Source organism: Polyodon spathula, chromosome 9 (assembly GCF_017654505.1).
Source record: "Polyodon spathula isolate WHYD16114869_AA chromosome 9, ASM1765450v1, whole genome shotgun sequence".
Lineage (NCBI taxonomy): Eukaryota > Metazoa > Chordata > Actinopteri > Acipenseriformes > Polyodontidae > Polyodon > Polyodon spathula.
The window spans coordinates 1702582-1719054 of NC_054542.1; the positions used below are offsets into that span (position 1 = coordinate 1702582).

The window sequence follows — 16473 nt, forward strand, 5'->3', positions numbered from 1 at the left end:
TAGTATTGAAAACATAAAACTGGTACATATGTCTCTAGAAGGTTAACCATTTGATTTAAATGTCTGCTTTTTAATTTTTTCTGAAATTTGAATTCACAAAAACTTTTCTGGAAGTAATTTTCTGTAATTTTTCATCCCCTGGTTTGTTTTTATACATATCACTCTGTCACTCTACGGCATCACAGCTGTCCCAAAATACATTGTTTACTGCTATTACATTTTTCAAACCACAAGCTGGCAAAAAACAAGGTTTTATACTGTGCAGTGGTTGCATAACAGAACCTTCTAGCATCTAGCAGCAGCAAAACCAGGTCTAGCGCCCTCTACCTGATTACCACAAAATTGTACTTTTTGTTTAATTAAAGCAGTATCTTCCTCCTACCTTACCCTTTACCATAACACAAGCACTGCTTGCAAGCAACCCTTCCTTCTGCTAAACCTCTACAAATATATGCATTATCTCGGGGTGACAGACAACTGTCAACTTTATAACCTTCCCTAATAGGCAGACTAGCTATGGCTCCTACTATATTAGAGAGGTAATCACAGCTAGGGACCACACACTCCAAGCAAGTATCTTAACCACTGTACAAAATAATCAAGCTTTTTTGCAGCTACAGAGGCAGTTCAAAAAAGCCTACCAATTACAATGATATATGTCTATAGTTATTTGATGTTAAACTGAGCAAGGTGTCTAAAAAAACCTGCTGCTCGCATTTCCTTGAGGGTTTATGTTTTTTCCTCCCCCTAAGCGTTCTGCTTCTGTATTCCAGGTTTATGAACACCAAGACGGTAGCAAATCCCTAAAGCTTGGTGATTTTGGCCTGGCCACACTCGTTGATGGACCTCTGTACACAGTTTGTGGAACCCCAACATATGTAGCACCAGAGATCATTGCAGAGACTGGGTAAGTCAGGAAAGCTTTAAAAGATAGCGTCACACCGTGAATCGTAATGTGAAAAACAGCCTCCTTCTCAAAACTCCCGGTTGTCTTCTCCTGTTAGGTACGGCCTGAAGGTGGACCTCTGGGCTGCAGGAGTGATCTCCTACATCCTGCTCTGTGGCTTCCCTCCATTCCGGGGGTATGTACCAAATCACCTAGAGCCTGTATTCAGTACAGGAATCCCAATGTCGAAATAGACACTTTAAATAAGTCACAAGTTAAAGCTTTGGGAATAGAGCACAGTGTGCAGTACATTGAGTGGCAGGCTTTAAACAAGAAGATACTGATTTATATTAATATCATTTCTGCAGAGCGTTTTTTTTTTAATGATCTGTGTCTTTATTGCTGGACAATGCCACATGTCTCCATCTAGTAGATGATGGTAGTGGTGTGGATACTAAATTAAAATGCACTTCTGTCTGATTGAGTCAACAAGTTCCGTTTTCGATCAGTCGCCACTGTTTAATATGTACATTTGGTGGAGATGAAGAAACTACAGTACTAATGCAGTATTTTGGACACAGTAACTTTTTTTAATACAATAAGATGGTGTTATGTTGCAATATTAAATAAAAGTAAAGTAAATAATAATAATAATAATAATAATAATAATAATAATAATAATAATAATGTATTAACAAATGCTGCATGTTTTGTGCAATTGCTATACAGGAGCAGTGAGGACCAGGAGGTCCTCTTTGACCAGATTTTAATGGGGCAGCTAGATTTTCCCTCTCCATACTGGGACCACATTTCAGACTCAGCCAAGGTGAGTTTACTACGTTCATTTTACTGCCTTGTTACCTCACCACGTTTTACTATATAGAAAATGGTATTGCTTATGACGATGTCATTTAAGATGGTCCTGTGTGAAAATTTTGCAAGCAACTCTTCAATTTGGGAAATAATTTCAACAGCAGATGAACAGTTTTTGGTTGCTGGGGCAACTGTTTTATTTTTTTTTTAAATTATGATTTAGACCAGCAAAGGGACAGGTTTAATTTATTCAATTAAACAATTCAAAATGTGTTTGGAACAAATACCTGATCTAATTACTGATCTAGGCTTTAAAGTGCTTGAAGTGAACTGCAGTAACTGCTGTAACCTGTATTGTTTTACTTTCCAGGAGCTAATCACTTTGATGCTGCAGGTGGAGGTGGACCAGCGGTATTCTGCATTGCAGGTTCTGGACCATCCTTGGGTCAATGTAAGTGGCATTATCAGACCTGTCAACTCTCCCTTATTCACTGGGAGTCTCCCGTATTTTGGACCCTTCTCCCAGACATCTCCTGGGACAGATTTTCTCCTGTATTCTACTGTTAAACCCCCTTATGTCAGCAAACCTTTAATGTCTCCAAAATTCATGACCAGTGTGTGATTAATGCAATCCCCGTCTGTACCTGGCAGGGTTTAAGACCCAAGGGAGTCCTATGGCAGGCATGCATTCAGTGCATCAGGCAGGTTCACATACTGTAATGTTGTGGTTAAAAAAGTTGAGGTACAGTACGGTATATCCTGGGGGTTATCATTCAGTAATAGAGGGAAATAGACACCTGTTTGCAAAAAACACAAATACATCTGAAAATGTTTTTTTTAATCTAATAAAATAAAATAATGAAGATCCTAAGTGTCTTTGCCTTTGTTTTGTGTCTTTTCAGGATGATGGGATGCCAGAGAACGAACACCAACTCTCAGTAGCTGGAAAGATCAAGAAACACTTCAACCCAGGCCCCAAACCCAATAGCACGACAGCTGGAGTATCTGTTATAACAGTAAGCATCTGATCTATCTACTGAAAGCAACACCATTGATGTTATACATCTCTCTCTATCAAAAGGCAGTGGTTTCTAACTACCATATACATGGGTGGATACATAAAATTTGCCAAAGCAGATGGTGTGTTGTGAACTCCTGTGTCTGGATTAGCTGAATTTTGTCACTGAACAAAAAAATTACATAGGTCATAAAGTATGTTGCGCTTATTTTCAGTGAAGAATACAATTTTGAGATTACAAGATTAAAATAAAATATGGCGGAAGATCACTCCAACTTTAAGCAAAACCCCACATTAACATGGTGGGTTACATGCATTTTATTTGCATGCTATTCATGTAAAGAAGTTCATTTTATTTCTATGGCACAAAACAAATGTTATTTGTATGCACATAATTTGACAGTATTATAGCATACTGGCAACTTAAATACAGTGAGGAATGTTAAATAACTATGCTGGTGGTTGCTATGGTATATTATTATCAATGAAATTATAGCAGTCTTGCTAAGGATACATTAAAAAATGTACAGGTCTTTCTCAAGTTGTGAGTGGTTAGAATTAGGACAGCCTGGGTATGTTATCACTGTTTGAGTTTCAGTCACCTAAAGGCAATGGGTAAGTATTTTAAGTGAGGATTTAAAGTGCACTGCACTGTTTGTTGTTTTTTTTATTCCTCACAGTGAATTCAGAGTTTACACAATTGAAAGTACGGATTTAAGAATTAAGAATGCAAATATTAGTCGTCTCGACCTACACTCACATGTCATCTCAGCTGTTTTATTGAAAAGTATTACATAATAATTTATCACAAAATATTTATCACGCCCATTCAAATACAAACTATCTCTACTCAACATCATGAAGCAAATGAGAGGATGGGCTCAGTATTCCATTGACTTGAACATTACAAGTAGTTACGTATTCATGTTGACCTTACCACTCTCCAGTTGAGCATCATTGTCAATACAGCCATCTTCCTTTTTAAGAACTGCCTTTTGAATGCTACAGTTTCGCTTTCTTTGTTTGTTTTTTGTATTATTATTATTTTTATTTTGAAAGGACTGTCAGCACTGTTGTCTAGGACTCATCGCAAATCCAAACTCTACAAACTTTTTTTTTTAAAAAAAAACAACAGCCTATTTACATTTTTAAACGTGTCACTTTTTCAGTTTTTTTTTTCATTGGTATTGAACAAAAGGTGGAATAAAAATAGCACTTGTGATTATTAAAATAAATTCTAAACATATATTTATTGCTTTTGGAGTGAAAATAAATATTGAATCATGCTATGGATGGTTCGGTAGCTACTTCAAAACACCTTCATAACGTTTAGTGGAATTAAATTACCGCTGTTTACAAATGAGAAACATATTTTGTTAACAAATAAATCATACTTAATTAAAAAATTAACTGACAGATGACTTAACCTCAGTCCTAAGTAGCAGAACACCCTTTTAGTAGCTGAAACATCAGAAGCAAAAATAATAAAGCACTACTAGTCTTTTAGAGTTAGTATTATAGTTGTTGTAGGTACAATTAAAAAGCCAGACCCCGGTCTGAATAGAAATTAATAAACTGCACCTCTAAACAAATGAATGCTGTGAGAAATATCACTCCAATTAATGCAGTTATATCAGTGCTATTTAATTAGTGCAAGTCATTTTAGCATCCGCCACCAGGGGGCACCAATGAGCTGTGCAAAGTGTAACACAGTTGTGTGAGTAGCTGAAGAGAGAACATCTTTTAGATTTTTTTTTTTTTTTTGGTAGGAAAAAATAATATAGATACTTATCTGTTTGAGTTTAGAATATGTGTTTTTTGTGTTTCGCTTTCTCAAATGTGACACACAGGCACTTGCATGGGCAGATGTTAGGGTTATTGCAGTATAACTAATGACTTCCAGCTAAACCACCAGATACATATTTAAAAAAATACATTGTTGAAAGCAACCCCGTTGAAAGGGTGCAGATTATAGAAATAACACTGTCAATTGGATATGCAAGTACAACACAAATCCACATTGGCTTCCACAAATAAGTAGTAAACTCCAGTAATTCCTGGAATTAAACTTGAAAGAAATGCGTTTATTTTTAAATTAGAGGCTTTTTTCCCCAATAAATCCATCCTGTAAATGACCCCAGCCCATCACAACAGGGGGTCAGTGACTGCTCAGCCTCTATTTAGAAGAATCCTTCTGAGCAGTTAATTCCACTGTGGAAAAACTAAAAGATACTCAGTGATGCAGAAAAAACAAAGGGTCATGTTCTCCCTGAAGTAAAGCATGCTAATTGAACACTAGTTGTGAACTGTTAACAAATTAGTATGCAGCACACGCCAGTTGCTTTAAAACAAATGCCTCTTCCTTTCCGGGTAATATTAGCTGAAGTCTATTAATAATTAAATAATACAGCATTTGGAAAGCAGACAACATTACAAACCAAATGCTTGCTTTCAATTCCACTGGGTTTTTTGGTTTGGATTGATTTTCTAGTAATTAAATGTTTGCTAGTTTAAGTAAGAATACCGTATTAAGCAATCAAAAAACACAGGCATAAATGTCATAGTGTATTATTATCACATTTTCTAGAACCACATTCTCAAAAGAAGTGAGGACTGCAGTTTTCTGCACATGGTAGCAATTGTGTAAAACCGACAGAAACCCACTGGCATGTGCTGTAGGTAAAATGTACCTCTAACTTGATAGTTTAACTACAAATGATATCACATTTGTGTCACTTTATTCCTATTTCATGGTTACAACATACCTACAGTATATATTGATTATCTGTCAATTAACGTACTGTACAGTCTTCAGAATATCTGAATATCTACAGCATTTGAGAGATTTGATACGTTAGGGAATCTTTATACTGTATAAGCCCTTAACATTAACATGAACAGTAGATCAAATGTACAAAGTCACGAAACCAATACGGTACAGGACACCATGGACACGGTTCAACTTTTAAATTCATAATCCAGGAAAAACCAAATGCTATTCAAACAGTTTTGGCAGACTTCGTGAAATTATCAGACATATCTTCCACTACAAGAGATCTAGATTCTTTTTTAATCTGGTTTACATAGGAATTCTCATCATTTTTTAGAAGATGACCTCATGACATAAACTATTCTGACCAGAATCCTTTAGTAACAGAAGTCCAGGTACCACAACTTCAGTAACTTTACATAATTCTGGAAGATGACAGTGATACATAATTATAACAGCTTGTTGATGCATATATCTATCTACATCTATCTGTCTCTCTATATATATCTCTCTCTATATATATATAATCAGGGCTTATCAATTTTGAGCTTCAGAGCTCATCTGCCAGAGTGTTCTGAGAAAACTTTAACTTATTCAAAGCAGATTTGATTGTAAAGCGTAAAACTGCATGTTTTTTTGAAGTATGGTTTACACCAGGGGTCTCCAATCTTGGTCCTGGACAGCCCCGATCCTGCAGGTTTTATAGGTGTCTTTACGTCATCAGTGGCTAAAGATCTGGAAGACATGTTCATTTTGACTAATTAAAACAATAATTGTTTCAGTTAAGTAACTGAGGGCTTGGTTGAAATGAAAACCAGAAGACCCTGTAGCTCTCCAGGACCAGGGTTGGAGACCCCTGGTTTAAACTGTTAATGAGATAAGAGGTTTTTAGCTGGGAAAGTTGTTAAGTTAAACACTCCATTAAAGTACAACCTCCATTAAAACACATTTACTTGTCTACCCAGACTACTAACCCAACAGTTTCATTGAACTACCCTTGAACTAGTGGGTCTCAGATAGCAGTAAGGGATGCTTGGTTTGGTAATTGTTTTATAAATTGCATTTATCACTTATTTTATTAGGATTTTTTACACATTGTAAGAACACAGGATAGACTGCCTTTCTAGATTGCAAAAACGTCTTCCAATTAATTAGTAACAGATTGCTCATGTGTCTTAATGGGGTAATTACTTGAATACAAGAAAAGGCGATCCACTGAGTTGCCCATTTCTCTCTGCTCAGCTGGACCACGGGTTTACCATCAAGAGATCAGGGTCATTGGACTACTACCAACAACCAGGAATGTATTGGATAAGGTATGAGATGGTGCAGTGCCAACAGTCAGTGTTTCCATGGCAACGTGCTGGCAGTCTCCATTAACCAATTTTCTTCAGTGGACAAACATGCTTTTTGATTTGTTACCCAGTCCATATGGTGCTTGATCAGCTTCATTTAAAGCATAATGAGACGCCCTTCATTTCCCCTCCTCACCCCATTATTCACTATGACATTGCCAGCTTCCTTCATCTCACACGCTCAGTTCATGTTTTTATTTCCTTTTATATGTAAAAGGGCGTTATGTATGTAATATAGTATACAAATGCATTCTACGGTACTGAATTCAGTTTGTCAATATTTAAATTTTTTACATTTTCTGGTGTATATGCTGTCTTTCGAAGCCAAAGGGAAAGTATTTATCTCAGTATAATTTCTTGAAGAAACAAGTGTGGCTACTTTCAAAGGTGATGTATTCTTAACACCTGTGAACCCGGTACGCTGTGTTTTTATTGCCCCTTTTCACTCTCTTCCCTTCAGTAGGTTTGCTTTGCCACACTGTTACATTGTTCTTGTGTTGAGGGTCAGTACTAAATGTTTCTAGGAGAAGACAACAGTTCCTCGCTATTGTCTCGTCTGTTCTGATACATGAATCAAAACTGACATTTATTGTCGGGACCTCAACACTCTCAAAGCACAGTGTCTACTTGGCATATTGTACAACAACTTCACAATTCACAGGCAGCTGAAACATACTTCTTATTTCTAACACGTATACTTGTTGTGTGATGTTCAGCTTATAATGCTTTCCACCGCTGTGCACTGCTTTGAATTTAATATCATTCTCACTACCAATGTGCATTGGATTATATGTTAACGTACTGCTCAGGTATTGTATTTCAGTTAAAATTGGCCCAACCATGTGAACACAGCTTAGAGAAATTGTAGATTCCAGCAATCATTTCAATCTTTGAGGTAAAAACTTTGTATCCAAACGTCCTGTCGTTTTAGTTCTTAGTGGTAATTTTAGGCTTTGATAAAATTATACAAAAACAAGAAAAGAAAAAAAAAAACACCACCAGCTTCCTAATTACACACTATAGTGGTAGCCAGGTCCAGCTGTTTACTTGTTCAGAAGTGAATGCCTTAATGTAATAAATGCTAACAGTGACACACAGTTCCACTTGCTGTGGATGTAGGTCATGGTACACTTCATTTAAATGGTATTGACACCATAATATATAACTTAAGTCATTGCTGAGGGAGGTGCATGTTACAGAGTTTGTAATGTACATAACTTATCTTTCTTTTTCTGTAATGTAATTTTCAATTGATACTGACGTTAACAAATATGAACTCTTTCTTATAATCTAAGAGTCGTGCTAAAGAGTTCCTCAGCGTAGCTTTAAAATTTAGACCAAGAATGCTTGGGAGCTCGACACTGAGTGAACACTTTTATACTGCTTCTCATTTGAGTGCTCATTCATAGGTGCAGCAGCTGTTCCCTCTGTGAGAAATAGTTTCTTTCAAGCACATTTTAGGGAGGCTATATTTTATTTCTTGATGGTTGAAAGAGCAAAAAAGTCAGGTTTGAAAGTTGACCACAAAAGTGTAATGGAAAGGGTGTAGACCAGTGCTGTCCATCCAGCGCTTCCAAGTACAAAGTATTAAATACTACTTCCAGTAATGATAATAATAGTAAAATGCCCATACTATCACAATAGGTTGGAAGCTAGCTGGTAAGAACTGATCTAATCCCCACACATTCCTCATTTTGTAATAGAGGCATAATACATGAAAAAGCAGCAATCCTCTTAACCCTACCCCAGCACTTTCACCCTCTTCCACGTGCAAACAGCACAAAACTAACATGTTGACGTCTCTTATTTCATGCCCCTGCTAGACCACCGCTCTTGATAAGGAGGGGCAGGTTTTCAGACGAAGACGCAACCAGGATGTGAGGAAGATGTACGGGGCACAGCACACCACCGCCACAGCAGAGCTCAACTCGGAATCGGAAGACTACTCCCCCAGCTCGTCGGAGACCGTCCGCTCACCGAACTCACCTTTTTAACACTCCCCTGTTAAACAAACCCAGTTGCCTGACCCTTTGAGCACTAAATTATTATTATTTTTTTGTGTATGTATGTTTTAAGTTATGTTTGAGCAGCTACAGCTGTGCAAAGCTTTATACTTAATTACATGTATTGGTCAGGTTGGAGCTGCTGTATTGAATGAATGATCTGCAGTGGAGACTAGAGGCAATGTTCCAATAGAAGTTAATCCTTTACTCGTTCCAGTTAGATTGGATGCATTCAAACCAATCTGTAGATGTGACTTGGCAGATCTGCAATTATGGTCTGTGTAGTAAAATGCTCTTGAGCATACTAATTTCAATAGGTGGTTATGTATTACATGTCCAGCAGGTGGTGTTTGTATAAATACAAATGGTTAGTTTTGGGTATAACCAATTGGAGAGATCATTTAATGGACAGTGTGAATGCCAGGAGATAATTGGTTCCGAGCTAAGCAGCATTTGGAATTTTAAGACGGCATTAAATAAAATAAAAATAAAAACACAATTACTTTATTTTTTGTATTCAAATTGGATTCTAAATGGATGACGAAATGAATTGTTTGACATTCAAAATGCATGCCAAGCAAGTAAATTATGCAAATGAGCTTGAATGAATTAAATACATGTATAATTCCTAAAGATTCGTCAGCTTTGGCTTACAAAATATAATGCAATAATGATCATCACGTAGCCTTTTTTAATGTGTTTTTTTTTTTTTTTTTTTTTTTTATGTGAATTGTTCCGATTTTGCAGAAACACGAATCTGTAAATGATAAAGTCTACAGAAAGTATGTGATGTAAAAACGTTGTTCTCGATTGGAGTGCAGAAACACAAAAGTGACACACACACAAGACGGGACAGCACAGCACGGAACACAGACCATAGACCTCCACCTCTACCTCTACCTCTACCTCCACCTCTACCTCTATCACCAACATGAATCCTACTAACCTCCTCTAACACCCATGAACACCTGTTTTATACACCTGTGGATGTTTTGACAGGGAGAAATGTAGCCTCCTCCCTGCCAGCCCAAATTTCCCCACCCCAACACATGTGCATCGGCAGGGCTACCACCCTGTCACACTGCCACCCTGCCACACTGCTACACACCCAAATCTCAGACAGAAGTTAACTAGCCACATTAGCCAACAATTTGCACTCTGCAAACTGGCAGTTACCCAAATTAAATCCTGGTAGTCATACCTTTCTCTAACTGGCAAGGACATCTGCATAGGTATACTCTGGTAGCACTTTGCTATGTCTGTTTACAACTGTTCTTTCACATTTAAGAGGGAAGGATTAACTTCATGTTGTATGGTTAGTGGATATATGCAACAACAACATGAGGAGGTTATGTAAACTGCAGATCAGTGCACAAGTAAGAATGTTTTTTCATCTTTTTGTATGATATTTTTTATTTAGATAAGATGATGCCAGGTTTATGCTGCATTGTCGTAGGATAGCTGTATTTTTTATGAAAGAAGGTTATGCACAATGCAGATCTGTGCACAAGTAGAACTGTTATTGTTTTAATAAAGTGTTAGTGGTACCGTACTGTATATTGCTTTTTTTATGTTTAAATCAAACCTTAAAGGGTGAGGCAATTTGGAGAAAAGAAATTGGAAATGGTGAATATTTTTTTCGATTTTTCTTTTTATTTATTTGTTCTTCAAGCTAGGGAATTGCTGCAATGGTACAGAATGTGCACAATATTTCGTTCTAGCACAAGTTAACCCTCTGAGTACTGAGCCGTATTTATTTACCTATCTATTAATTCATTTATTTTCTGCATCACAGATTGCAGCTGCTGAATGAAACTAGGCAGAGGGTATTCAGCAGAACTTAACGGATCAGTTATCTTTTAACAAAAATTCAAAAACCATTCAAACGCCCAGATACAACACTCACACCGCGTTGTGCCAAACTCTGCCTTCATGAGGACTCCCTCTCTAGAGTGAGGGTGCCTTAGTTAAGGTGCTGGAAATAATTGCGTACACAGTGTTCAATTTATGTATTTATTTAGGTAGAGTGCGTTCATTTTACATACAACTCTGGAGCTGATGTCTTGATTCTGAAGAGCTGTAGTGTTACTGTGTAGACCTCAATCCTGGATATCTGGGTCAATTTCTGATGCTTTTAAATAGCCCACTCAAGTAGCTCTGTAGTGTAAAACATGCACTGAAATAAATGTAGCCCATACCCAGAGATGTTCCTAAACCTTAACAGGGCGCTGAATTATTAAGGCTCTGGTCAAATACTTAGGTGAAATGCTTTTTAAACACTGATGGCTCAAAATGAATTACGGTCTAGGTGGCTTCATATCAGAGCAGTAGAAACCTTAACCCTCTTTATCCTGTTATTCCCCTGTGGTTGTTGTTGGTTTTTATACAAATTGTATAAAAACTGGTCTTTAGTGCAAATTTGTTATATGTATCAAAGATAGTGTAAACCCACAAGCTCTTAGAGTAGAACTATCAAAGGTGAATTAGAAACTGCAAAAGGTTACAGTAGGTCTATAGACTATGAACACCGCTGTGCTGTATCCCAGATAACGTCAACTACTACTGCAGTGGTATCCAGGAAAATCAGGTTGCATAACATTTACTGTACTTGGCAATATATAGTCTGTGTATTATATATATATATATATATATATATATATATATATATATATATATATATGTGTGTGTGTGTTACAGAACTAAAGACTTTCTTGTGGATAAACCAAATACAAAAGAATTTGCATAAAGTGACTGCAGTTCTCAAAGGGTTAACAGAAAAGCACAAAAGCATGTAATTACAGTCCTGGTGTATCTATCTGCTTCTCTACATAGCCAGCCTTTGCTACTTGTAGTCACAAAATGCTTTTATTAATGTGCATCAGTTCTAAAAAATCTTTTTTTTCTCTTTTTTTTATGTGATTGTCTACAACATTTCCTTAACCAAATTCTTAAATTAAAATACTTCAGGCTTACATTTTCAATGAATGTTATTAAATAAAATATTTATCAGTAATGGTGTTTGACAATAGGTATACTGTTTAATAAATTCAATATGTTATGAAGAAAACATTTTTCAATACTTGACATTAGGATTTCATTGGTGGCTTAGGTGACGTGGACTGTCTACCCACAATTCACTGGAACGAGCAGTATTGGACGAAGGGCATACTAAGATATAGATTGTCTCTTTGATATTCACCTAGTTTATCAATGCTAAATTGTTATGTTAGACTACTTATATTGATTGTGAACACCTTTGAAGTCAAGAGAGATTCATGTATTTGAACATCTTTGATTTTTAATGTTGTTGGCATTGTAGAACAAAATAGTCTCATTGTTAAAACCAGCGACATGGTGTTAGAGGGAAAAGTGCAAGTTCAGTCATGTAAAAAGTCATTGCTTTTCAGTAGCAATCATCGGACTTCATGTGGTGCATTCAGCAGTTAACAAGCCAAACCTGTGAATAAACAATTTATTCAAAAACAAAATGATTGTGTTTTGTGTTTGTTAAACGTGCTGCAGTACATGCTCTGAGCTGTAAAAGCCTATTTGGTTACACAAGGTGAGAGTGTTGCTTAAAACTAGTTTGCATATACACTAAACACCAGCTGATTGGCTTTGGGATATTTATCACCATCCAGCCAGGTGATGATCAGAAGTAAATCTGGTGGCAACAGTATTAGGACAAAGACTTTAGTCCAGTTCCTAGTGGACAATCTACATCATAAGAACCATCAACACAGGTGGCACTGATGGGGTGCTTTGCTGTTTCTCAGAGAGGCCAAGAATTGGATGGATGTATCAAAGCTGAACTACCCCCTAAGGGCTTGGTCCCTTCAGGGTAAGGGTGACACACTTTGGCTGATCTAGCCTGCTAAGCCTATGGCAGGCAACTTAAACTGAAGAGCAGCTCTAGGTGAAAATACAATGGTGAGACAGACGAGGACCTTACTAACTAAGAAGGGTGTTACATTTTCCTCAACTGAAGTTTATCAAGTGCAATGGGTACAGATTCAGACCACTGCAGGTAAGTTGAGGTTAAATGCTCTGTAGCTCTGGCTCTTTTGTACAGTGGTTCTGCTACCCCTTTGTGTTGTGCGTGGTTGCTGGTTCCTGCATAGCTTGTACTGTTCTATGGAACAATAACATTTGATCATGGAATGGCATTGTGTGCTTTTCCAACTAGATAACTGCAAATCCTTTGCATGTCGATTTGTATGATAAGCAGTCATGCCTGCATGAGGCAATATATACAAGGAAAACACATATTCCACAGGCTATCCATTAAAGGGATTGGTCTTAGTCTTAATTGGGATGTTGCTGCACACAGGCGCTTTAATGTTTAATTGGCTGAAATACCAGTATCAGAGCCAGACGATATATTAATTTGAGCCTGGTGTTTAAAATCCTCTTCACAGTTATTTATTCTCATTAAGCAAAGGAGCCCATAGCTGTGTTCACTCAAAAAGCGATTATCTAAGTTGACATCAATAAAGTTCAATAAAATAAGACAGCATACCATATCCACACAAGGCATAAGCCAAACTGCATCATGACAATCACAAAAGCTCTACCACATACTATATGCATCACTTAACTTCAAATCAATTGGGAAACCTCTGATTCGATTGTCGTGCTTATTTACGTTGTATATCTAGGATTTATGTCACAACTGTGTCTTCGTCAATCTCTTCAACTTTCACAGGTGGTGCAAATGTACTTAATGAGGTTCTATTGCGAAGCATGGGAGTGGCAGGTTTTACATTTTGCACTACAGAAAAAGGCAGCACATGAAGGCGTGTAGGCAGAAAATAAACCCACAGAAATTATGGAGGTTGATGAAATAATTCATAAATAGTGATTTTACAAATACAGGGGTGCTTTGATTCTTGTGTAATGTCTGGTTTCATACTGGGTTGAAGACTGCAGGTTGAGTTTTTCATGGTACAGATGGACATGTGGCATTCAACCATACCACAGACTATGATTACAGAACATTTCTCAGACTGCCTGCAATTTAAGAGATAGAAGCCATTGCCCAAGGAATCGGTTCCTTCATCTCCGTTTCTAACACAGGTAAAATCGGTTTGAATCTGCTGTAAATGGTTTTGATTCCAAAATGAATGTATAATTCTTGAGGACGATAATAGACTAAATATACCTATATAATGTAGATGCTTGTAAAATGTTGTCTATGTTTAGTATTAAGCACACAAACATTATGTTTTTGGTCGATATGACCATTAGGTAAGCACGTTATCAACATAGCTGAAGGATTAAACACTCCTTCTTCAATGAATGTTTGCAATTCTGTCATTCAGCTATTTGTTTATTGCTGTTTAAAGTTCTATATTTTGTTGTTTTCAAGGGGAATTTGTATGAAAAATGATATGATTGATCTAAATGTTTCCAGATTGATATAATGAACGTAAAACATAATTGTGTTAACAATGTGACGAAAACAGCAGGTGGCGGTGCAGAGCACCCGTCTATGTCAATAGGAAAATAAGGGACAGCTCTGGTTGGCTGCCCCAAGGCCCAAGCTATAAAACAATGGGTTCTGTTTTTGACTGTTTTGGAGACATCAAGACAGGGTTTATTATTTGTCTCTATTATAAAATGAACATTTGTTAATGTTAGTAAGCCTAAAATAAAGGGTGACCTATATTTTTCTCCCTGTATATTTCGTTTTGTTTTTGAGTAGGTTATTTTCAGACTTGCAGACATGAATAGGAAGCAGCAGGTGATAGCTGGCTGTACAAATATGCAAACTGCACCTAGTTATATGCAATATACTTACATGCTTTTGTGTTATGCGACACTTGTTATGCGTCACAGGTATGTACCAATGGAACAAGAAAAGGAAAACCATAAATGTGTAAAAATTGAAAAGTGTTTTCTGCAGTGCACACACACAATAGTAATTTGTGACTGATATCTAATTATTTTAAATGGCCCATGCTAATAAAACATTTTCTGGTAAGGTTGTAGCTGGTAAAGGACTGGCTTTAAGGCAGCAAATAATACATCGTTCCAGAGCCCACAGTATTTCCTATTCACTTATACTGTGCATATTAAAAGCAATATCTCCCTTTCACCAATAGATGTCACCACTTCAGTTTCACACGGAGTTCAGCTGGACATGTCCTATCAGTATCTTGCCTGGAAATGCCCTTGTATACTATATTGCATAAAAACAAACATTTAAAAAAGAAATCACCTATTCCTTTTATATAATCCTATAGTTCCCAAGTCAACTCCATCCTATTGATTATCGTCCTGGAGAAGTCCCCAGATATGTGAGAACAGTATTGCTTTTTTTAATTCATTTGACAGGCAAGTTCCCAGTTATGCCTATAACTGCGATCTTCAAGTCTCACCATAAATTTTAGATTGCACTCAAGTCAGAACTTTTGCTGAGCCACTCAAGAACTTTAATTTTCTTCTTGTTCAACCACTCCAGTGTGGCTTTGGCTTTGTACTTCGGGTGATTGTCCCGCTGAAATGTGAATTTCCTCCCCAGTTTCAGAGTCTTGGCTGACTCAAACAGGTTTTCCTCAAGGATTCACCTGTACTTTGCACCATCCATTCTCCCCAGTCCCTGCTGAAGAGAAGCATCCCCATAACATGATGCTGCCACCACCATGCTTGACAGTTAGGGTAGTATTGACTGGGTGATGTGCAGTGATTTGGAACTGATTTCAGTGTGTTGCCTCCCTTCTTCCTTGCCTGCCTGTGCAGAACGCTAGAGAATCTACTCAGTTGCAATGCGTGTTTATGTGGTGAATGTACAAACGAGATTGCAATTGTTAATAAGTGACAAATCTGTATTAACGCTGTAATGAAAAATAAAGTATTTATGCTGGACACACATTATTACAAGTGTTCTGTGTAAAGAGTGTGATATTCTGTACTGGTACTTATTTAATCATCTTTTCATCCAATGCGAATGCATTCATCCACTCTCATACACCACTAGCACAATGTTTCTCAAATGCACCTTCATTAAAAACAGTGCTTACACTCTGGAATAAATCACGGTAATTAATATACACATAAACACAACAGAGAAGCACACACACACTATATTATTGTAGGATAAGAGAAATAACAGGGATGTATGTTCTAATCTAAGGCTATCCAGATCCTGTTTCAGATGAGTGGCCAGATCTTTACGAGAAGACTTGTGATTTAAAAGCCCATTTAGTTGTTTCACAGAAAAAAACCCAACAAATTAAATCAATTTTACGATAAAGTGATTGAGATACACGAATGGCTTAACAGGTATGAACTGAAATTTTAAAGGAGAGTAGAACACTTGGTTGAAAACACCAAAAATCAGAAGCCCTGTTTATATTGCTATAGCAACACGATCAATAAGGAATACAGTATTATCGCACACTAGGTGCTGGGGCTCTTTACACAAAGACAACTGGGCTGATCTAGCCTTGGTTACATGTGTCTATGGCAAGCAACTAGAACTGAACATAAGCAAATCACCTGAACACCTATAAAAATGATCTCAAACATCATAACATGTATGAGGACAGTAACACACATGACATTTGAAGCTACTTAATCTTTCAAATCACCATTATACCTCACTCAGAATTAAATCAATGAAGATA

At 37.0% G+C, this 16473-nt stretch overlaps 1 protein-coding gene across 6 annotated transcripts in view; it reads left to right on the plus strand.

The window, feature by feature from the left end:
• The window catches only part of dclk1a (doublecortin-like kinase 1a), a 94794-nt gene extending 85240 nt beyond the window's left edge, over positions 1–9554 (plus strand). For 4 of the 6 annotated variants that reach the window (XM_041260295.1, XM_041260294.1, XM_041260297.1 and 1 more), the window contains 6 exons: positions 774–907; positions 1005–1082; positions 1616–1712; positions 2070–2150; positions 2602–2715; positions 8666–9554. In XM_041260295.1, the coding sequence (XP_041116229.1) occupies positions 774–907; positions 1005–1082; positions 1616–1712; positions 2070–2150; positions 2602–2715; positions 8666–8836 (675 nt within the window). In that variant the 3' untranslated portion in view covers positions 8837–9554. Of the gene's footprint in view, positions 1–773; positions 908–1004; positions 1083–1615; positions 1713–2069; positions 2151–2601; positions 2716–6729; positions 6804–8665 lie in introns of all 6 variants that reach the window. The other 2 variants (XM_041260296.1, XM_041260299.1) reach the window with 1 other exon arrangement.
• The last annotated feature ends 6919 nt before the right edge of the window (positions 9555–16473 follow it).